General features: G+C 39.7%; 2 protein-coding genes across 3 annotated transcripts in view; one reads left to right on the top strand and one right to left on the bottom strand.

Annotated features, from left to right (window-relative positions):
• The first annotated feature begins 1,786 nt into the window (after nucleotides 1-1,786).
• LOC131256394 (uncharacterized protein At4g26485-like) lies at nucleotides 1,787-9,660 on the top strand. Its single transcript, XM_058257316.1, has 3 exons — nucleotides 1,787-1,946; nucleotides 7,356-7,560; nucleotides 8,985-9,660. The coding sequence occupies exons 1-3, from the start codon at nucleotides 1,787-1,789 to the stop codon at nucleotides 9,343-9,345; spliced, it is 726 nt and encodes a 241-aa protein (XP_058113299.1). The 3' UTR covers nucleotides 9,346-9,660.
• A 2,035-nt stretch (nucleotides 9,661-11,695) lies between these two features.
• LOC131255563 (mitochondrial import inner membrane translocase subunit TIM17-2-like) overlaps nucleotides 11,696-25,162 on the bottom strand; it is a 30,456-nt gene continuing 16,989 nt past the window's right edge. The window contains exons 4-5 of one of the 2 annotated variants that reach the window (XR_009176174.1): nucleotides 12,084-12,587; nucleotides 11,696-11,802 (exon numbers count right to left, since the gene is read on the bottom strand). The gene's annotated coding sequence lies outside the window, so the exon portion shown is untranslated. The remainder of the gene's footprint in view (nucleotides 11,803-12,083; nucleotides 12,588-25,162) is intronic. The other variant, XR_009176173.1, reaches the window with a different exon arrangement.

The raw sequence follows: 25,162 nt of genomic DNA, 5'->3' as shown, positions 1-25,162 counted from the left end.
CTCGTGTGTCCCATTTTAGTTCTATATACAACTAATTTTTTATTTCAAGTCCTTAAATTATATAGAAAAACGGATGGACGGATTGGATTTATCAAAAACATGGGCCCCACCTAGCATCCTTGCGCAGGAACTTCCTGCGAAAGCCTTTCGCAGGAAATCCGCGTCAAACGAACTTTGAAAAGAGTCTCTCGAGAATTGTTTTATCTTTTTTGGGAAGGGATACTCTTATATGCGTTTCCCACAAACTACTAAATGACGGAACTTCGTCGGTGTACACGTGGCTTGATCTAAACCATTAGAATATCATTGAACCCGTTGTGGATGTCACCTAGCCTGATAATCATAATGATCGGAAGATCATGACCATCTGATCCACTCTGATGAATTATCACTATATGGCCATAAATCAGATGGTTTCGGATCATTCTTTTACTGTAGTTTCCAGGATATGATCAATTCATAATAACGCCAATGATTTGGAAGGTCCTGATTAGGTACATGTGTTTGTGAACGGTGTGAAATAGTTTTCACAATTTTTGAACTTTTGAGGAAGACTTACATTGGAGTCAATTCGATTTTATACGATGCTAGAGGAGAGTACGCAGATCATATACTTGCACGCTACATCCGTGGTAGATTTACACCAATGCAAACTGTTATCATTGTGGGCCCCACTATGTGTGCACCATAACTAAAAAAAGGGTCCGATTAGACAATCTTTACCTTCCATCGGGGGCATCAACGGATAGGAAATTAAATGGACGGTTAGATTAATATCGCACCCGGATGCCTGCGAAAAAGCCTTTCCTTATGAACTTCCTGCGATGGGAGACTAGGTGGGCCACTGTGATGCTTGTGAGAAATCCACCCGTTCCATCTGTTATATCAGATCATGTTTGGACATGGACCCAAAAATGAGGAAGATCCAAAACTCAAGCGAGCTGCACGACAGGGAACACTGAGGATCGAACGTCCCCACCGTTGAAACATTCGCAGGACAACAGAACTTTTGGATCAGCCTAATATTTCTGTGCTTTCATTTCATCCCAATAAGAATGACCTTATGAAAGGTATGGATGGCATATAAACATCACAGTGGACCCAGGGAGGTTTCAACGGTCAGCATTTCCCTACCCACTTTTTCCTGTCGTGCGGCCCACTTGAGTTTTGGATCTGCCTCATTTTTGAGATGTTAAACTACCATCATCTGGTGAAGCGAATGAACAGGATGGATTTCTCACAAACATCACGGCGGGCCCCACCTATCTTCCCGTCGCATGGAGTTCCCGGTAAAGCTAGCTTCCTCACTCTTCCAGTCACCACCATTAAGATCACTTGGCACGAATATCAGACGGATCCTCTCATCTGGCATGCTACACGTCGAAAACAATGGGAGGCCAACGGTCAGACTCAGCTTACTGATCTGGCCCACTTATTGAGCGTGATCTGAGAGATAGGTGATATTCATGGTGCTCCCTAACACTTGAATCGATTAGATTTCCTACACAAGTAACATTTTGGCAAGAAAGATGGGGCCACATGCCAAGTCAGCATGCTACTGGCTGCAGGTGATCCATCTCTTTCTTTATCACCAATCTATAAAATTTTCGGTCACGAACCATCTAGAACATGCTACGTGATTTGAACGGTTTGGATTGAGTTAGATACATGGCACGTGAATGGTGGGAGCGTGCATGAATGCCATTGGTCATACTCGACCAGAATACCAAAAAAACTACTCTATATTAGATAGTCTCTTCCATGAATGGTGAGAAAGGTGACGATAATGGAAAAAAGGAAAGAGAGGAGAGAGAAATGGATACAACACTACAGCAGCTCTCACAAGATACTGCTGGTAGGAGAGGGAGATTTCTCCTTCTCTGCCTCTATTGCAAAGGCCCTTCGCTCAGCTACTAACATGGTGGCAACTTCACATGATTCTAAAGGTACAGATGCATGCCTACATATACTCGTATAATTAAGTATACGTATATACATATAGACATACATGGTTACGTACACACAGCTGGGATACTTTGAATTTAGCAGCATATCAGTAGTAGCACACCTTGGTAGTGGACGCGGATTTGCTGCGAAAGCCTTTCGCAGGAAGTTCCTACGCAGGGATGCTGGGTGGGGCCCACCGAGATGTTTGTGTGAAATCCACCCCGTCCATCCGTTTTGAGAGCTTATTTTAGAACCTGAGACCAAAAAATAGATGTATGCAACACTCAAGTGGGCCACACGAGAGGAAATAGTGGGAATTCAGTGAGCACCGTTGAAGCATTCTTATGGCCATAAAAGTTCTGTATCAGGCTATATTTTTGGTGTTTTCATTCATCACATTTAAAATGACCTTATAAACGGTTTGGATAGCATATAAACATCAAGATGGAGTCCAGGAAGGTTTCAACGGTGGGAATTTCTTTTCCCAATTTTCCCTCTCGTGCGACCCACTTGAGTTTTGTATCCACCTCATTTTTGGCCGCACGTCCTAAAATGAGTTCGCAAAACGGATGGACGGAATGAATTTCTGACATACATTTCCACCTCATTTATGTGGAACGATACATGCATGTAATCTGGATCGTCCATATTGTGTCGTCGACAGTGGATGGAGCTTAGCTGTAAAATAGTATTGATTGAACGGTCATGACCTTGTGATGTTGCCAGTTGAATCTGGAGCGTTAATTTGTTCTATTTCTTCTTCTTCTTTTTACCAATGGGGTCCCTATGATCTAACCCTTGGTTTGTTTTTCATGTAATGGGCCCAGTGTTTTGGGCACGCTATATTGATTAACTTGCATGCTAGATGGATGATGGAGGGGTCACACCATTTTGAAATTGTGGTGGACAATCACCAGCACTGTGCTTTCATTCTCCTTCCTTTCTAACGAATTGTAATCTAAAATGAAATCTCTGTTTGAGAGCAATGAAAACTTTGAAAATATAATACTAGCTTGGAGGAAAAAGATATCTTTATTGGTGTTTTTTTGCACCTTTTTTTTTTTTCAGTGGAAATGGGAATGGACGGTTGTGCACCATTTAATGTTGGGTGGCTATTTCTTGTCTTATTCTCCCAATCTTGGCTATCCATTGGTTTCTGTTGGTGAGACATTTGGGCGGTTTGGATTGCCGCATAACTATGCTTCACGTACGTTTGCAGTGTCCTCTTACCAAAAAGAAAAAGCCAGAATTTACATTTTGTACTTATTCTCATAAGCTTTTTCAATAAGTTATCACGTTAATTTAAGTAATTATCATTAAAGTACCTTTTATAAGATTTATTTAGGGAGTGTCACGTGTCACGTGTGGGGAAGAGCAAAGGGTTTTGTAGGTTGGGTAGGCCCCCACTATGATGTTTATATGAAATCCACCCTAATTAGTAGGTGTGCCACTCCATGTTATGCCTATAACCCAAAAATTAGCTCTATCCTTAGGTGGATGAAGGATTGAAAATAGTGTATGGGGAACGTTCATCCTCCAAACTGTTTTTCTTGGTGTGGCCCACCTAAATCATGAATGGGCCTAATTTTTGAGTTCCAGTCCTAAATTTGGTGTGGCATCTAATGGGTGGAGTGTATTTTATATAACCATCATTGTGGGTCCTATGAAAATCAAGGGTGGATGGCTTCAACTATTTTATTTGGTGTGCTCACTTGAATCACGGGATAGCCTGACTTTTTGGTATTGGGCCTAACGTGGGATTAGACATCTAATAGTATGAGTGGGTTTCATATACACATCATGTTGTGCCCTGTAAAAAATGAAGTGCATATGTCCAATAAATTTCATTTTTTAAATGTGTGAGAAAAAGTTGTGAGAGAGACCACTATTTTAACATTCGGACCTTTTGCCCCTTGGGCTGACAAATAGTTACCATGTTTACAAGTTTAAGTGGTAAATGACTTCTTTGTCCTTCATAGAAGTCTCATTTTATAGTCTTACACCCTTTTATGTTAAGATCCTGATTTCAATGAAAATCATACAACAACAACCACATCGCATTGTTTGTATGTAACTAATGTATGTTGCACTAGTTAGATCAAAATATACAACAACAACCACATGGCATTGTTTGTATGTAACTAATGTATGTTGCACCAGTTAGATCAAAATATTTTGTACGCAACACGTTTTATTACCTTTTGATGACTACTTTTATCATGGGAGGTAATATTTATAAACATTTATGGATTGTTCTGTACTACATTTAAAATGGGTGAAAGTATTTTATCATATTTAGATAACTATTCTCATCATGGGCATGTATATACAATGAATAAGTTATCGTAAATACTTGTAGATTTTACAAAATACTTATAGGACCGTGACACGTCACATGATACAGTATGAATATTCTTAATAGAGTTCCAAGCAAGGCTATATCGAAGACCTCAATTTGTGGCACCTTTATATATGAGGTCATCTTACAGATGCTAAGCTTAACCCAATGACAATTAATTATTAGATGCTAAAAAAGATTAAAATATTTCAAATTCTATTATCACTTATACTCAATTAAGATTTATTAAAATTGTGAATATTGAGAATTTTATGTTCATTAATGATACTATAAATAGTGAGAGTGAAACTCCTTTTATTAATGCCACTAAAGATGAATTAAAATCAATGAGGGATAGCAAAATATGGAATATAGTTGAATAATCCAAATAAATTGAGTTGGTATTAAATGAGTATTGTAAATCAAATGGAACACCATACGTGATGTTGACATACATAAAGCCAAAGTCTTTGCTCATGGGGTTTTAATATATATAAGCATTGGTCTTAAGTAAACCTCATTTTCACTATAAAAGTAAGTATTGTACTTTAAACAAATAAATAATGAACTTCACTTCCAAATATTAGAGATCCGATTGTTTGGATCGATTGGATATATAGATTCAAACTTTGTTGACCACAATGATGATAAAAGTCTACTCTATCTATGTTTTCATAATGCAATTATATAATTGAGAGCGTAAAATAATATACCTTTACCTCTTATGAAAGCAAAATACATAGCTTATCTTGAGCCCACATACAAAATGATATGTTATTAAGTTTTACTCGGTGTAAAATTATCAAATTTTTATAAAATTCTTCAACACGAAACAAATAATGGTGAATTTACTCCTTAAAAGTCATTCTATCATACTACTTTTGATGCATGTCTTCTATTGGGCTTGTTAATTCCAAAGGATTATTAGATTAGTATTAGCTTTACTTTAATTTGATTTATGTGCAAACATTTAAAGATCTCATTTATTTTGACATTTCTATAATACAATTTATTTTTCGCTTCTCCTTTAGTGTACATATTTGTTTTTTGTTAAGTGGAATTTAGTTTGTCTTGTTAGAGATATGTAAAGTTCTTAACAAAGAGATAATAAGATCACTCGAAGATAAGTATGTATGCTTGCATCAGACATGTAATTTTTATACAAAACTCAATGTCGATGATCTATATAATTTAGGTTGCTGGATTTGTGATTGTGATTATCTCACTTTGAACCAATGTTATGATGACTATCATGATTCAATATTAATAGTGTTAATGAAGTAAATTTAAGAAGAGTTGTTCATGAAATCCAACAACAATATTTTTTTAAAGTCTTACCGGTACCAATTAGGAAGTTTTAATTAAACTAATGTTTCTAGTAAACAATTTTAGAAAATATTTTTATTTTTTTTTTATTTTTATTGGTTAGTGTTTCCAACTAGGAGAAGGACGCGGATGTCGACTTTCGCAGGAAGTTCCTGCGCTAGGAACTTAGGTAGGGCCACTGTGATGTTTGTGAGAAATCCTCCTCGTCCATCCGTTTTGTAAGTTCATTTTAGGACATGTTGCCAAAAATGAACCGTATCTAAAGCTCAAGTAAGCCGTACTAAGGGCCTGTTTGTTTTTTCAAAGCCAGTGTAAATATACTAGAAATGAGTAATTATTACGGTTTACCGTGTTTGAAAATTTATATGTATTTGTGCCATTGAAACGAGTTGAAAAGAGATAATTTTAATTTTTGAATCGTACGGTAATGTATATAATATATCCGTTCAGTCCATTTATTTTACTACAATATTTTGAAGCATGAGACAAAAAATGAAGCAGATACAACACTCAGGTGGCCCACACCAAAAGAAACAGTGGCCCTACAAAGTTTTTAACGATAAGTATTCGATTCACTTTTTCGTATGGTGTGGTCCACTTGAGCTTTGGATATACCTCATTTTTTTGCTCATACTATAAATTCAAATGACATAATGGATGAATGGTGTGGATAAGCGAAATGCAATGGTGGGACCCATATATATTTTGTAATGTTTTCGGTTTCTGTGTCAAAAAAAGTAGTCAAATCAGGTATGTTGTAAATACACGGGGAAATAATTATTACTCTTTTACCTGGTATTTAACCAGTTCACTGGAAAATCAAACACACCCTAAAGGAAAATGTGGTTAGGGAAATTCCTACCATTGAAACCTTCTTGGGTTCAACAATGATGTTTAGATGTCATCCATACCGTTAATAACGTTATTCCTATTGGGATGAACTGAAAACAAAAATATTAGCATGAATCAAAACGTCTGTGGCCCCACGAATATTTCAACTGTGGATGTTTAATTATCATGTTTTCTGCTCACTTGAGCTTTGGATACGGTTCATTTTTAGCAACATGTCCTAAAATGAACTCACAAAACGGATGGACGGGGAGGATTTTTCACAAACATCACAGTTGGCCCCACCTGGGTTCCCAGCGCAGGAACTTCCTGCAAAAGACTTTCGTAGGAAATCCACATCCGTGGGAGAATGTAAGACTTTTATTAGGTGGGCCGCACATAATCAAGGTTTTAGATAATTTGACCACTAGATATTTAGATTAAGCATATTGGTGGGCCACACAATAGTTGTGATTGATTTAGATACATAATGGAGTTGTGGGCTTAGACTGTATTACATATCCACAATACTTCAATTGAACGTGGACTCTATTTAGTGTGAAGACTCTTGAGAGAATACTTGTGATGAGTAAAACTACTCCAATTGCTTCTGTAAATTCATGCTTTCGCCCTACAGTCACACCTATTGAAAACTCAAGTCCAATTCAAAGGGGTTTTAAGAAGGGTGTAAAGTGCAAAAGGTCAAAGTCATCGATTCACATCCAAATAACCTACCACCATTTAGGTACGAGCTTAAGATCTAGACCCGATTTTCATAATCGATGCATAGATTATCTACATTGGACAATCAAGTCTTACATATGATGTATCATAGGCTTGTAGATATTGTATACCTCGTCATTTTCTTTTTACTAACCAACTCTCTCTTGCATGCATGGGGATGACATTTTTTCAGAGATGTTGAGGATCAAGCATTGGAGTTCAGAGGCCCACCTGGAAGAATTGAATGGACTGGGATGCATGGTCTTGCATGATGTTGATGTGCATGACATGAACAAACAACCAATCTTAAAGACCATGAAGTTTGATCGAATCATTTTCAACTTCCCACACGCGGGCCACATCCCGTTTTTCAAGGAGCGAGATACATACCTCATTGAGTAAGTGTACTATACAATGAATTGTAGCAGTTGGGGGAATTATTTGATTTTCTGCACACTAGATACACATGCATATAGAAATTGTACACATGGTATTATTAATTCAAATTTCATTTATACTTCTGGGTGCGGAGAAACCATTTTCACGTGCTAGCTAGGCCATTGGAGTCGATAAAATTATCATTGTCATGTTCCTAAATGCTCATGTGATCTTCATTTGTTATTAGCTTGGGGCTATTTGATGGCTTGTGATCATGTGTTGGGAGACTTTTCAACTAAGTCCAATGATCTGACAGAGGAAGGTGGGCCATATATTGATCTTATCTGTTGGTTATCTCTTGTTTGTAAAATGGCTATGTTGGTGGGCCTCTTTTGGGTCCACTTGTAGCGCGGAATAAATATGAGGTTGGGCTTTAAGTGTGACCCATTTGGTTTGTGGTTGGGTTGACTACCAAACGGCCATATTAATATATTTTTATCAATGTATTGAATCAGATGGCCTGATGTGACCCAAATTTCCAAATACATACCCTTAGCTTCATATGTAAATTATATGCGGAATTGCAAAGGACTGTGCTATGCATCAAATATGGAGATCAAATAAACTAAATAGCATATCTTATTGGGATATCATTGCTGTAGGCTTTATGCCGTAGTCTTTTGCACTTTAAACCCTTAGAGAAGCACTAGGATGAGAATGAAAACTTCTGTTGTATGTAGGCTTGAGGAACCAGTCCTGTTTATATAGTTTAGAGGGTTGAGGAGTTTGAAACCTATCAAAACTCATCTCCCTAATGCTCCACATGAATGTGGCAATTTCAATCCAATTGGAACATTGTGCATGTGACACAGTTGTAGCACACCATCCTTTACACAATTTTAGATGAATCACAACTTAATGGTCTATTGGTATGCCCGCTCATACTATCCAACACTTAGGATAATTCAGACTGTTGATCAATAAGGCCCACCTTATAGAATTCTTACATCATATTCCATTATTAAAGCTAAGTTGGGTCTGGCTGGGTTGTGTTGAGTTATTAGGGCCATGGGTTAGTGACTCATCAGTCAGGTTTGGGTTTGCAATGGAATCTGTTGCCCCATTGATGAATGGGTCTGCAAACTTCAACTTGACCCATTGTCCCTAAAGAATCTGTGTATAAATGCTGATAGGCCATGATCTACAATATTATGTCGAATTGATGATTATGACCATTCTTCTACATTGGATATGGGCCATTTAAGTTTGGTTTATAACTTCCCTTTTGTATCGCACCAATCAACAGTTAGGATGATGTCGCCCCATGTGATTTTTCGATTGTGGCCCATTGACAGTATCTAGAAGAAGATGAATGGACCAGATAACCTGTTTTTAACGTATTAAGCTAATTTTGATGACTGGTTTCATTTCATTGGGAAAACAGGCAACACAAGAATCTCCTCTCGGGTTTCTTCCATAGTGCAAGTAAGATGCTGACTGATGGTGGTGAAGTGCACGTGGCCCACCGGAACGACTACCCTTACAACCGTTGGAAGTTGGAGAAGCTGGCCAAAAGAGCAGGCCTTGTGTTGAAGGAATGTGTTGAATTTAGGAAGTCTGATTATCCAGGCTACCATAATAAAAGAGGTGGTGGGATTAAAAGCAACCAAAAGTTCCCTTTGAAAGAGTGCTTCACCTTCAAGTTCTCGTTAGGGGATTCTTCAACCATGCAAGAAAGGGAGACATCAATGAATGGCTGTGATGATGTTCGTGAGGCCTTGTCTGCCTTGTCCCTTCATTTTTGAATGATAGGTGGGCCTTTTTATCATATGGTATATACCATGCATGTGCGTGAGCCATTTGGTTTGTTAAACGCACACCTATGGAAACTATAGTATTGGTTTTGGTCTGGAGTCTGAACAGATGATTGGGTTCACGGTTGCTGATGTGGCACATTTGTGTGAGATCTAGGCCGTGGATTTATCAGATCTGAACCGTTGGATCAGTAACTTATACTTTAAGGTGCTGATTTTGGCTTATTTAATTTATAGTTAATGGGATTAGTTTCATTAAGTACTTCCACAACTAAAAAATATAATGAGGTCTCTATTATCATTCCAGTAATCAAGTGTGGATACTAAAATGTATGTACAGTCCATGATGAGGATGGTTTGGAATGAGGATAGTTTGGATGGTGTAGATTGCCTTAGGTGATGACTGATGCCCCCAATGCCTTCTCTTGTTTTTTATTAAATCACAGGTACTCAATAGGTGAAGTAAGATTGACCAGATTTCTCAACAATAACTTTTGTAATAAAACATTGATTTGGACAGTCTAGTGGATCGGCCAGCTTTTGCGAATGATGATCTTGGCGTCAAATCTAACCAGCTTACATTACACTCATTTCATTATTTGTCCCTGCTTTTGAAATTGACACGTGGTATGGACATCCATGGTCTGAAATGATGTTTAAGTGGGTCCCTACGACGTGGATGGACAACTGCTCTTGAATTACCTGATTGGACGATCCATGACATCCAATTGGTGGACCTTTTGGCACTCAACACCAACCTTACAGGCCCTAGTTTTAGCTTCTATTAACTTTCGATTGTTCCATCCATTTAATACCATCAATTGATCAGTGAGATAAACACGTCGATCATGGACCGTTGATCAAGTGTCCATTGAAGTGGGGCACACAAGATAAGGAAATATGGGCCCTTGTTCAACAAGCAACATATATTGGGAGGAAATAAGCTCACCAATAGAAGTCTACTAATGGAATGGTCAGGATCATCCTCTATTGGATTGTAGAGTCTATGAAGTTTTGCACAACGTGTTGTCGGAGTCCACCTTTCAATGACCTTGATCTTTCATCTGGTGGACCCTATTTTGGAAAGGTCATGCTCGAAAAATCTCTTTCACCCAACGATCTGAGCCGTCTTGCTTGTGACCTGTAAATAGATGGTTTATACAACTCTACCTTCGACCAGAAAATCCAATCACCAATTTAGAGCTGTACACGAGTCCAACTGAGTCCAGCTTGGCACAGCTATACTTGGCTTGGCCACTAGCTGACCCCAGCTCGTCTAGGCTTGGTCCTCGAGCCTAACTGGCCAGCTCAGCTGGGTTCAGTCAGCAACTCAAGCCAGTTCGAGCCTGTGTGCCTGCGCAGCATTTTTACAAACAAATGGGGCACACCTTCAATTCCTAATGGTATGTAAAACAGCAGCAGTAGCTTACAGGTATTTCATCTAACACTCAGTAGGCAACATCAAATTCAAGATACAAAGATATTTATTTCATATCCATGCCTTCCTCGTCACCAACCAACATTTTGTTGAGTCATTTCATCAAACATTTGGTAAACAACATCAATATCAAAGTACTGAGTCACAGAACTGGTTCGATCCGAGTCGAGCTTGGGCAAGCTTGAACTCGGTTGGAAATTTTTTCGAGCTCAATAAATCAGCTTGAACTCAGTTTCGAACAGAGTTGAATCGAGCTTTTTCGAGTCGAGTCCAGCGAGCTAACTCAGTGTACAGCTCTTCATGTGTGTAGGAAGGTTTCCAGGGGGTTCCTTAGTCTTACTCGGATGGTAGACTCTCGGGAGTTTCAACAGCGAGTCAAGGGTTCGAGTCAAGGAAGGTTTCCAGGGAATCAGTCAGGATGGTTCCTAGTAGATGAACGGCCTAGATCAAATATTGGTAGATCCAAATGCATGGTTGTTGGGCTAGTTACACTATATAGACTGTAGGTGCGGCGAATGGTCCTTTGGGTACCACCCCAATCATCTCATGCCCCAGTATCTACAGTCATATGATCCTCGCGGTTCAATGAAAAATGGTAGTGGTCTTGCGCCAATGAACTTTTCCCACTGGCGATTTTTCAGGATCTCCAATCCACTGTGGTCCCAGCCACAAGAACGGTTTGGATCACCAAATGGTTGGTCCACCGTCCACCTGCACGTTACAGTAGAAGTCCATAATTTGTGAAGGAATTATAGTGTCCTGCTCATCATCAACATGTGGGGCCATGGTTTGGTGATACAGGCTAAACAAAAATTACGCTGATCCAATTATTACATGGGCCACACATGAATTTGAATGGTCTACACTATTTTTTATGGTGTAGTCCACTTGATGATTAAATCAACATCATTTTATGTTCAACTGATCATCATGGTAGGTTGAACATTTTCACAAAGGTTGTATGTCATACGCACATCACGTGGACCCCACAAGGCTTTCAGCTCCACTACCTGTTATAAAGGAAAAGAAAACAAGTGGACATTTTAGACTAACTTCCTGTGGTGGAGTTTTAACCAATGGTCTCTGATGTTGACTACTCGACCTTAGAACCCCACTCTAGGAGAGGAAAGAAAAAAACAAACAAAACAAAACAAAAGAGGTTAAGATTGCAAAGGTAACTAGAGTGGGTTTTTAAGGTTGAGTCGTCAACATTAGGGACCATTAGATGGATGGTCCTGATTCACCAACTATGGTCTATCAATTCAGATCAACAGTTCTGATGACGACGGACCCTACAGTTACTGCCGCACCATACAGGAAATGCCTTCGACTTGACCCCATGCAGTATGTTGTTATATAAGTTCTTGTATGATGACTTGATGTGAATTTTGTATCCAATTGTCTATTTGACAAATCTTACAGCTGAATGGAACAGTGAAGAATTATGTTATTTTCGTCAAGAGGCAGCTTGGAATTTACCATACATGGGAGGAGTGTCACCTACAAGTTAGCAAGTCTAATGACTGCTCTTACAGTTCTTTTCTCCACCTATGAGGAAGCTGGCCAGCAAGGGCTTACTCACTCCAGCTTGTGACGCATAACCCCTACACAGAAGAGGCAGTTCTGGGCGGAGATTCCTTCTCCAGTGTGAGGACAGAAGAGGCGGTTGCTCAGAGGATTGATGCAGTCTTCCTCACCCAAAGATGGAGACGAGAAAATACAGATGCTTCAAGACGTCACTGTTAGATGAGAAGAACACCACAAGTTGCATGCTTGCAACTCAACTTCATTTCACCTAGAGCAAATTTTAAATCCCAAAAAGTCCCCTTGCAATTACATTGAAGAATACTTATACAAAAGACATCAAGGCCTAACTTAAATCCTAACCATTGGTGAAGATCTAAGGTTGAATCTCGACCACACATTCTCTAAATAGCTAAATAAAGATGAGACCAAATTTCCAAAACAAATAAAGCACTTCCCTAAATAATCAAATTGCTTACTGGAAAATACTAAGGGCCTTTCTGATTTTCCAAATCCTATGTAAATGCCTTGTGAATAAGTAATTATTCCTCCACCTTTCTTGAAAATGCACTTGTATTTCTGTTCCGAAAACCAGTTCAAAAGGACCGGTTTAAATTTGTGGGCCCCACCGTGATATATATGATATATCCGTGCCATCCATCCGTTTTAGCATAACATTTTGAGGCATGAGCCAAAAAATGAGGCCAATCCAACATTCAAATCGCCCACACCAACGGAAATAGTGGCACCAATAAGTTTTTAACGGTAGATGTTTGATTCCCTAAATCCTGTGATGTGGTCCACTAAAGTTTGGATCAGCCTCATTTTTTTGGTCAAGCCGTAAATTCAACTAGCATAACAGATGGACGGTGTGGATAGGCCAGAGACATCACAGTGGGCCCCACATATATTTGGCAGTGTCCTCAATTTTAGAGCTAAAAAAAGAGCCAAATCAAGCATTTGGTAACAATGCCGTAACTACCAAAGGAAATAATTATTACCCATTTGCAATGTATTTACAGAGGGTTTGGAAAATCAAACACCCTAAAATATTAAAGGACCCAATATTCATTCTTCGAAATGTGATGATGTCTTGGTCTCCCTCTTTGACCTTCTCTTGACAATGCTTGGGATGTGATATGTAGTGGCATTGTTGCATATTTCATTGGATGGTCCACCTTCAACGATCCTTCTCCACTGTGAAGATAGTAGAGGGGATCTAGTTATAGCTCGCTTGTTGGAATTGTTATTTTGCTCCTGATATTTTACCTCATCTTATTCTAGCATACCTCTTATTACATGTTGCTTAAGAATATGGGAACTTTTGGACTGTGTTATGTGGCTGTCATAGTAAAGTGGATGGTTGAATTTGATATGGACTCGGCAGGTTTGGATACCCCACCTGCTGTTCAAATGTGTTCTTCAACAATGAGTGCTTTTCAATGAGATTTAGATGGGGAGCTGTTGCCTAGTATTTTCGTTTCTTCCTACCAATTTCGTGCATGGATGTATTAGATTTTTTGTTGCAGTATGGAAATTATTTTGAGGAAAATGGGGAAGTGCATCGATGAAAATTTGAATTGGATACAAAAATGGCATTGATGGCTTAATGAATGATATGTTACAAATGGAGCAGTCCAGATAAACTGTCCAACCAATGATACTCAGCGTAGATGGTTGAAAATCACAAATGAAAAAAGCTATTCATCAGTTTTTACTGCAAATGTTTCTGAGGATGTCCAAACTAGTTCTACTCATGACTGAACATGAATGATTAACAATTCAAGGAATAATGTAGAAATCAACTGCAATGATCATGCTCTCACCTTTCGGTTTTTGAATGTTTGTGATAATGGAAATGATGAATAAGGATTTGAAACTACAACCAAGAAACTTCATAATGATGGATCTAACTAAAGTCATCTTTGAGATAATCTACTTCTAGTTTAATGAAATGGCATTGGCTGAACCACATTGCACTCATCATTACGTGGCACATCAGTCTCATGATCTGGCAACATGGTGGGTGGGCCATAGCTGGAAGACTCTCCCATCATCTGATCATGGTTAGACAATGACATACAGTGAAAACGAGTATCTGCAATGGTCCTCGTTCACCTAGAGAAGTTTGATAGCAATAGCCAAAAAACAGAGTAAAAATAACCCAAATACATAATATTTCTCCACTAAATGTAGAAAATCAAACATTCTAGGTCCACCATTAGTTCTGAGACACATTGGTTGGATTTCCTCCATCTCCTCGCCAGTGTGTGCTTTTAAGGTTGAGTCATCGTCTTTTCTTTTCTTTTTCTTTTTTTGAAAGGCAACGAAAAATACTCTTATATCTTCCAAAAGGGCGTGAACCCCAAAAATATAAGAGGGCCGACACCCCAGGCCAAGGAAAGAAAAGAAAGGGGAGCCTACATCCTGGGCCAAAGAGAAAGCACCCTAATCCCAGGCAGGGTGAGAGAAATGTCCACACCCCGGGCCAAGGGAAGCCCAAACCGTAGGCCGGGGAGAAGAAAAGAAAACAAGACGAGCAAATCTAGCCTGCTAGAAACAGGAGACTAGGGAATCATGGTAGAAGGCATCAGCGAGGCCAACTCAGAGGAAGTAATGATCCGAGTGCAACTGATGGCGGGGTGCTCACTAGAATAGAAATGAAAGCTCTCTTATGCCTATCAACAACCTTCACCATTCCTTTAGAAGACAGAATCCTCAAGTGCAAGATGCAAACAAACAGCCACATGCTCCAAGAAGAATCTGAGGGATCTTTGATAGCCACAGGACAGTCCTCATTTTGCACTTCAATCCGGACACTTGAAAACATAGTAGAAGAAAGTCTGAGAAAACTATATAATAAAACAAGAAGGCTCTTATCCCCGAGCCCATGTTTTTCAGCCTTAGAGATTACACCCCAAATTATTCTAGAGGCGGGGGAAAAACATTGGAGCCTGACTTTGGTGGATGCTAATTTCAGAACAAGTGATGGACCAACAAAGGCCTGAGTCACCTGGGAGATTTGGAGCACTAGTAGCAAGCAGGCTACCAGGGTGGCAGATAGCAATTGGGAGGTTTCAAGCTGCAGGAATATTGGCAGGAGAAATCATAGCAATGGCCTCATAACAAAAATGATATAGGACCACACTTCCTTTAGAATACAACTACGAATAACCTTTTTTTTTGAAGGAAGGTAGAAGAAGACTACCGATTATTCCGTTTCCTCCAGAGGGTCCAGGCAAGAGCCAGAAAGCAGAAATTGCTTAGTAGAATGAAAACAGGACTAGTGCAATTTTCCACAAGGTTAGTTACCGCTTGAGCAATGGAAGGAGAGAGCGTATAAGGATGATAGAATTTCTGAAGAATTTTCTCTAAAATCCATTGAACATAAGGGCAGTCAAATAAGATGTGGCTGATGGATTCCAAGTGACAAGGCAGAAGAGGAAATGGCCATCATTAATGATGTTATGGTCAATGTTCTCAAATCACATATGCGATTGTATGCGACTGCATACGCAATCGCACAATCACATATGCCGCATATACTTCTTTTATGAAAAATTTTATAAAAAAATGAAATATAAGAAAGAAAAAAAAAAATTATGCGCACCTTTGCACGTGTCACGGGCACAAAATCTGAACGATCCATGTGATGAGGCATCCCTTGAAACCTCACAAGCCCAATACAAAACTCTGGTGGGCCAATGCAAAAGGAACATTTTCCTCCCTTGATTTGCATTTCTCTTTGCAATGGGCCCACCAGAGTTTTGGATCAAGCTGAAAATTGGTTAGATTTCTGACCATTGGCCAATACGCGATCGCATGTGCCACAAATATAAAAAAAGAAGAGAAATCAATCTTTACAACCAATTAGAAGCATGGACGGAAAAAGACGTTAACCCTATTAGACAAAATGAGCTTGCAATGAAGAGTAACGGACGCTAGCTCTTGCCATCCTTTCTAAAGCCTCCTAATGCTAGAATCTCCACTAGTGCCCATTAGAGGGAGCCACATGCCTTCTCAACCCACCTCACTATCCTCTCTCTCGTTAACTAAGACTCACACCCTCTCTTCCATTGCTTCGTGTTGCTCCTATGGGGTCGAATTTCCCAGCGTAATTGATCAATGTTGTCATTACAATTCATATAATTCCTCTGTATCTTTTGGTCTTCTCCTTTGAACAGTTCATTGTTCGCCAAGAGATAGTCAAACAAAGGATGCTCTCTTGAAGCATATCTGAATTCTGTTGAGGCGACTATCACCTCCTCCAACACCTCTATTAGCATCTAGGAATCAACATCTAAATTGTCACCATTGAGATGGTGAACCAAGGAGGGGACTTCATCAAAAAGTTTGGAGGATTGTGTCGCAGAAGATTTATCACAAGGTCCTTCAACTTTGACCTTGAAGAGAAACCAACACCCGCCATCATTTTCACTTCAAAAGGAAATAGAAAATGACAGTGAAAAATACGAAAAAGGAAAACTGGTCAAACAAAGAACAAAGTTAAATTCTTCTTTCAACTTTGAAAAAGACGAAGTTAGTAGTGACAAAAAAGATCTTCAACTACGAAATCAATTTATAGAAACTACGGTCGTCAATTGCTGCTATATTAGCAATCAATGAGTTAAATCATGATAGGCGATATCCGATGCGAGAGGCTATGTATGACTATCGTATACCAATAGGGTGCCACCACATGACATCTGCTAGCGCTAGTCGAAATCCCTACGATGCAACGTCTCTTTACATTCTCTAAATGCAAAGAGACGCGAGAGCATTGTTTACACCTGACCTGTCACGGCCAACTCCAACAAATAAGATGCCGCTACGTATTGGCACATTCGTACGAAAGCTAGAAAAGGGACTCGTGGAGTGCAGAAGAGAGATAATGAGAATTTAAAACACACATCTGCTAGAGAGGTGTGTAATGCCAAGAATGTTATAGCACCTAAAGACGTACGCACGACCGAAACCCTAGAGGCGGTCATCCTCCCGGTGACAAGTGGACAAAAGATATATGTTGCACATACATAGAGCGCCTAGAGAGCATGCATAACCAGGTGTAATGCTAAGGCAGTAATATCCAACGACATATGGCCGAATTTAATTGGCCACGCACAACCATAAACAACTAAGTGATGCATCAAGAGAAGAAAGTCATCTGGAAATAGAAACATAAATGTACACAACAACACAAAAGTTGGCTGGCTTTTCATAAAATAGAAGTATACCGAGCCAAGGTCTCTAACCGATGGGACTATCAATCCCGTGAGCCAAGGGGCCATGCGCAAGGCCACCACCTAACCCAAGCCTATAGAAGTAGTAGAGAATGAAGAACTACAAGCCATAGCCTTCCAATCAAACAAACCCTTTATTTAGCTCAACATTGCCTATCAAATCTTTTTCATCCAACACAAACATTTATCTTAGCTTAGCCTCTCCACTTCTGTCCAGCACCATGTTGCAACAAGTCTAAATCGATTAGCATAACTTTAGTTCCTTTACTTTTGTTTAACACGTCGTTGCAATAAGTCAAAATTAGTTTAGTTTCATCAATGACATCATCGTTAGACCCCAAACCCCTAAGTTCTTACTTAGAGATTCCTTAGGCCACAACTTGCTAGACAAACCATGACCATCTCATGACCGTCCAGGTTTAGATGATTGTCTCACGACCATCCAGGCTTAGAGGATTATCAAGCATCCATAGTCATTTTGCCTGCTTGAATTACTGTCGGTAATTTCTTCTGTTTTATTTACTTTTCTACTGATTGTACTGCATTTTCATTCAGTTTGATAAAATTGGCACTTGAACTTATATTCCTTGTTTCTTCTTTACGTGTTTACTTCGTTAGTGAACATAAAAAAGCTATCACCGTAGTAATAAAAAGTCCTTCAACCAAGACAAAAGGAACCCTTTTGCATATCACTTGGTTTATTGTTAATTGGTGGCGACTAAGTAGTCAAGCCAATCTTCGCGGATAATGTCTTAATTTGGCTATTTCCGCCCCTAGGCTCATAAGGCGTTCAGTTTGATTCATGTTGCATATGACTCCAGCACGCCAGACACATACATACTCACACACGCGCAATCCAAATCAAGCCATTCACTACATGTGTGGCCAACCACCTATCCAAATTGAAGCCCAACAGTTTGGACACTCCAAAGGGGCATTTGAGGCAAAACCCTTTAAAGTCATATTAGGGTTTTTGATGTGTTTGGATGCACTTTGCAAACCTATGTTTACTATCCTACTTTACTTGCTTGACCAATGTACTTATGGGCCATGGCACATCCACAATTGGCCTGGAGATCTAGATTTTAGCACAAGCATGCCTTGTGTATGTGTATGGTGGTAGAGTTACCAGTATCTTTTCAAGTGTTGGATAACTATCAAAGGACTGTAGCCAATGACAATTCACCACCTCTTACTAAATATAGTCATGCATTACTACATAAGGACCGGAAATTGAATGCCACCCTTGAAACACTCGGGCCAACAGTGACGGTTCTAATAATTCCACCCGTCCGCTAGTTCCGCCGAAACATTTTAAGGATGGGCCCAAAAAATATGAGGCAGATACAAAACTCAAGGATGCTAGACGAAAGGAAAAAGTGTGTATTGAATTTGAATGCAAAACATTCAATCATTTGTGAGGCCCACCATAATGTATTTGAAAAAAAAATCCACTCTGCCATTAGTTTTGCCAACTTGTATTAGGGGGTGAGCCCAAAAATGAAGCAAGATCCAAAACTCAAGTGGGCCACATTGTAGGAAACAATGGAGATAGAATGGACACTGTTAAGACATTTGGGGCCGCTATCATTTTTTGATAAATCCACCTCGTCCAATTGTTTTGACACCTCATGTTAGAACACGAGTTAAAAAGTGAGGTAGATCCAAAGCTCAAGTGGGCCACACGATAAGAAACGATGGGGATTGAACGCCCACTATTGAAACACTCGTGGGGCCACACAAGTTTTGGATTTGTTAGTACTTTTGTGTTTTTCATTCATCCTAGTGGGAATGACTTCTTGGCTAATTTGGATGGCACATAAACATAAAAGAATCAGTTTGATCCAAAACTTAGGCGTGCCACACTACAATTAAAAAGGTTTTATGAGAAAATTTACGGTTCAAATAAGTTTTCCCACTTGATGAACGGAGTGGATTTACTTATACAAGATGGTGGCCAGACAGGTTATTTTTTCCACTGTGTAAAACTTGTGTTGTAAACAATTCGACTAATTAAAACCATAAGTGGGTACTGCGTTTGGGAAGAGCTCTCTAGTAATGTCTCCCCCGTTAAGAGTTCTTTAAGAGATAAGTCGTCTTCTACAAATCTTCGTCCATGAATTTGTCATCTAGATTAGCTTAAGAGACAACTAGAAAAACACCCAACAACATACGAAGCTTCATATGATGATCGATCTAGAACTCAAGGTCCCAAACAATTTGCTATCGATGGTGCGGTCTGCTATAGTGTAGGCTCTGGTTGCAACTCGTCGTCTCTGTAGTTGACATTTTTGTGTTCTGATTAACCCCTGGGTTGGTTGAGGGAACTTACGATGGACAACTATTATCCAACAATCCCATCGTGCCTTTATTAGTTTGACCATCCTTATGTGTCTAGGACAGCCATTTGCTTGATGGTCCTAGTCCTTTTAAAAGCATTTTTTCAGCTTACAATGGAGTTGTTGTGGAAGCCTCTAATTGTAATTCCTCTTGACCTTGACCCGATGTAGAGGATTTTTTCTCACAAAGTCGTGGGATGTGGCAATACTAGGATGTGGTGGCGTTGACTTGTCGACTTTACGAAGCAGCTTGTATGACTAATATTGCTGCAGTGTTGCAATATTTAAGTGTGTTGGCTTGTCCTGTTCTCCTCACGATTGAGACTGTTGTGAGGGTAGGATTTGTAGGATCACTAGGGATGGCCGTTGGTCAACCATGAGAACCTGGTGGGAACAACACTCCCATGGTACATGCTTAGGGCACAGGTCTGCCACCAAGGTTTTTTCGACAGAGTTCTACTGGGGTCATTGCTCTTTTAAAACCTCAGGAGTGGCATTTTAAGGCTTTACGAGCAGTTTCTTCCGAGGGCTGCGACCTTGATGTCAATGCTTCTTCCATGGGCCGCTTCAGTGTCTCGAGGTCACCCAACACAACGCTTGTGTCAACAGTCTTGGGGAATAAATCTCTGTCGATTCCCATGACCTCTTTTTTTAGGTACTTGAGAAGGCCTTTGCCGATATTTTCTTGGATGATGTTCCTAAAAATGATACAATTGTTTGTTGAATGAGTTTTAGTACCGTGCCACTTACAGAACTCACCTTTCTTTAGTTCTTCGGTCCATGAAATCATTTGTTATTCTGGAAACTTGATAAATTTAGCTGTCAGGAGATAGTTGAATAACTTATTGACTTTGGTGATGTCGAAAGAATACTACTCTTCAAATTCATATGCATTCTTTCAAGGGTTCATTCCTGAAGGGGTTTGAACATCCTTCCTGGTCAAAGTAAGACAAACGGACGGCCTTTTGGCCACCAGCTTTGTGGCGGCCAATTCGTAGTTTAGGTATGAAAGTAGGTCCCTTGTGACAAATTTCTTATTTGACTCAACTCTCGGAGAATCCATTCGTACTTTGTAGCATGGGCAAAGAGCTCAAAGAAATCTTTGAAGTCTATACATTCAAATTTTCGAAGTTCGATGTCCATACCGTCCTGAGATAAGTTGACAAATTCAACATCTGGTAAAGCCATTGAACATCGATTTCTTGCCTTCTTAAAGCGAGTTATAAATCTCTCAGTCGTTTCACTCGGTAATTGACTTAAGCAGGACAGATCAACTATGTAAACCATAGGCTCGATTCAAAAGAACTGCGTGTGAAACCTTTCCTCAATCTCTAGCCACAAGTGTACTGAATATGGATGTAGGTTTATGTACCATGTGAAGACTGCTCTTGTTAGGGAGTTTCTGAACAACTTGAGGTTTTAAGAAATCATTGATTGAAACTTCCCCACATTGTATAATGAAGTGACTGGCGTGTTTTGTTGTTGACAAGTCACCTTCTTATGAGAAAATGGTGAACTTTGGGACCTTATACCTTATGGGTAGCTTGAAGTATTGATTAATCCTTTCAAGGTAAGGGTTGAGATAGATGGGTTTAACAACCTTGTGGCCTTGAGTTTGACTAGCCACTTCTTAGATGATGTTAATAACTTTCTCACAGCCCAACTGTCATGGTTGCGGGTCTTTGCACCACAGGATTAACAGTTGGTAGGGCTTGAGGCACCAGAGGTTGATCCTCGAGTGGGTCGACCCTTGCATAGTGTTAGAGAGGTGCAGGCGGCATAGGAGGTAGCCAACCGAGCTATTGAGCTCCTGTGTAGTAAGGATGTGGCACTAGTGGCATAGGAGGTTGCCCCTCAAACTATTTGGTGCAGACATATGTTGCTCCCCAGGATATCCGTTGTGGGGGTCATACCGATCATATTGGCCATAAAGTCACTGTTTAAGCATCCTCCTTAGAACCACTTTCGGTGGTGTGAGGCGGCCTTGTGGTTCAATCTAGCTAAGTCTTGGTGGAGGATTAGCCGGTGTTTTTACATTTGAATCCACTACGAGATTCTCGGTATTTTTGATGATTATCATATAATGGTAGCCTCTCGAGGAACACTCCTATAAACCTATTGAAGTTTCCTACTTGGGTTCTTCCTATTTTAGAGATCTACTGCAAACTGGCTTGCACATTGTGCAAGGCTTCTATGACACTCCATGGAGGCGTTGCCTTGAGAGGAAGATCCTACATCCACATCAACGGGTTCAACCTGTGCGAGCTCGTCTTGTGGTTCTTTCGTAACATATGGAAGATTACTCAGCCTCTAGGTTCGTTGTTTGCTCACCATGTTGGTTCGATTATGAATTGTAACTAGCACACCGAGTCCCACTAGGTGTACCAGAAAACCATGTTGGGCTTCAATTAGGACACGCTGCCACACAAGTAATGAATGGCCCGATTTTGATTGCGTGTGTGTATAATGCGTTGGGCTTGTCAGAGTCGAATGCGACTCGAATCAAATTGAACACCTAGTGACCCTAGGCGCTGAAAAAGCTAGATTAGGACCAGATCTGTGAAGATGGGCTTAACTACTCTGCTACCGATTGACAAGAAAGCAAGTGATTTGTGAAGGGGAGTGTTAGTTCTTCAGATGAGTTCTTTTTGCCTTGAAAACAAGGACTTTTATCACAACAGTGATAACTTTGCCGCGTTTATTAATGAAGTACTCAAAGAAGAAACAAGAAAAATGACGCCAAGGGCCGAATTTTATTAAATTGAATGAAAATACAACATATCCGACGGAAAAGTAAATAAAGTGAAGGCCGTTTGGATGGGAGTAAATGGAGATAAATGAGAGGAATTGAGAGTAAATGGCGGTAAATGTCTTTGAGGTGTGTTTGGATGGGAGTAAATAGGCACGTATATGAAATCCTCTCTCAAATGAGAGATTTTAGGCTCCCTTGGAGAGTCGCACGAGTAAATAAAGGTGTTGCTACACAGATGCATGTCGTACACATGACCCACTAATGATACTCCGAAACAATCCAACTGTTGGCTAAATTACTAAAATCACACCAATAGAATGCTCCAAACCGTCCAAAGGTCGGCCCTCGAAATGGACGGTTAAAAAATGTTGGCAAGTTGCTTGTTAGTGATTCTTATGTTTGTGACCCACCCGAGGTCGAAATTTCCTCATTTTTTGCTGAAGTATATATATTCAAAGGGCTTATTGCAATCATCCTATCAAATATCACATATGTACAGTAATTTGGGATTTAAAGCTTATTTGGGATATAACATATATTCCTGTGAATATATTAAAAAATCCCAATGCATATTCCAATTTCTCTCATTTACTCCCATCCAAACAGAATATTTGAATTTCAAATACATTTCATTTACTCACATCCAAACACAATTGAGTAAGTCATTTACTCCCAATTCATTTACCTCCATTTACAAGCTCCCAAACTAGCCTTAAAAGGAATTACTGACGGCAGCTCAGGTGGGGCAAAGCGGTCGTGGATGGTTGACAGTTCTTTAACCATGGGCAGTCATGAGACGGTCATCTAAACCTAGACAATCAAGAGATGGTCGTGGTTTTGCCAGTAGGTTGTGGCCTGGAAAATCACTATGTAAGAACTTACGAAATTGGGGTGCAAAAATGAGGTTGTGAATGAAACTAAACTAATTCCAACTTGTTACAACAATGCGTTGTATGAAAGTAAAAGAACTAAACTAAAGTTATACTAATTGATCCGAACTTGCTGTAACATAGTACTGGACAAAAGTGGAAAGGCTAAACTAGGCAAATACAAATGTCCATGTTGGATGAAAAAGATTTAATAGACAGATTTGAGTTGGATAAAAGGTTTGTTCGTGTTGGGCTTCAATTCAGACACGCGGCCACACGCGTAGTAAATGGCTTGATTTTGATTGTACATGTGCAAGTATGTATGTATCAGGTGTGCCCGAGTTGTATGCAACTCGAATCAAACCGAACGCCTTGTGACCCTATGTGCCAAAATAATCGGATTAGGACCAAATCTGTGAAGATTGGCTTAACTACTCGGCTATCGATTGACAAGGAATCAGGTGATTTGTGAAGGGGAGGGTTTATCCTTCGGATGCGTTCTTTTTTCCTTGAAAACAAGGATTTTTATTGCAATAGTGATGGCTTTGTCGCATTTACTAACAAAGTAAGTACTCAAGGAAGAAACATGAAATATAAAGTCAAGTGCCAATTTTATTAAACTAAATGAGAATGCAGTACAATCGACAGAAAAGAAAATAAAGTAAGACTTAACAATGGCTGCTTAAGTGGGCGAAGTGGCCATGGTTGGTTGATAGTCCTTTGAACATGGATGATCATGAGACGGTCCTAGTTTGGCCAGTAGGTTGTGGCCTAGGGAATCACTAAGTAAAAACTTAGGAATTTGGGGTCCAATGGCGAGGTTCTGAATAAAACTAAACTAATTCTAACTTGTTGCAGGAATTCACTGTACAGAAGTGGAGGAACTAAAGTAAAGCTATGCTAATCGATCTGGACTTACTACAACATGATGTTGGATAGAAGTGGAGAAGCTAAACTAATTTAAGCTAAAATAGATGCCTATATAGGACGAAAAAGATTTGATAGACAACATTGATCTAAATAAGATGTTTGTTTGATTGGATTAACGAGGGCCTAAAGCTCTTCATTTCCTATTGCTTTTATAGACTTGGGTTAGGCGGTGGCCTTGCGTATAGCCCTTTGGCTTATGGGATCAAATGATCTGATCGGTTAGCATCCTTGGCTCGATATGATTATATTTTGAGAAAAGCTAGCTAACTATTGTATTGCTATGCGCACTTATGTTTCTGTTTGCAGATGACTTCTCTTGGTACACTACTTAGTGGTCTACAGAAGTACATTGCCAATTAAATTCAGCCATGTTGTTGAATATCATCACCTTAGCATTACACTGTGTTACGCGTGCTCTATCCATGTGTTAACAAGAGGATAACCGCTTCTAGAGTTTCAATCGTGCCCACGTCTCTGGGTGCTATGGCATTCCTAGCATGACACACATCTTTGGTAGAGGTGTGTTTCGGATTCTCACGATCTCTCTTCTACACTCTGTAAGTATATTTACTAGCATTTATACGAATGTGCCAACACGTGGTGGCATCCTATTTGCTGAAGTTGGTCATGACAGGTCAAGTGTAAACAATGTCCCACTGCATCTCTTTGCACTTACAGGATGTAAAGAGACGTTCTAAAGGATTTCGACTGGCATT

This window comes from Magnolia sinica, chromosome 9, assembly GCF_029962835.1.
Source record: "Magnolia sinica isolate HGM2019 chromosome 9, MsV1, whole genome shotgun sequence".
Classification (NCBI taxonomy): Eukaryota; Viridiplantae; Streptophyta; class Magnoliopsida; order Magnoliales; family Magnoliaceae; genus Magnolia; species Magnolia sinica.
This window is presented reverse-complemented; position numbering and strand designations above follow the sequence as displayed.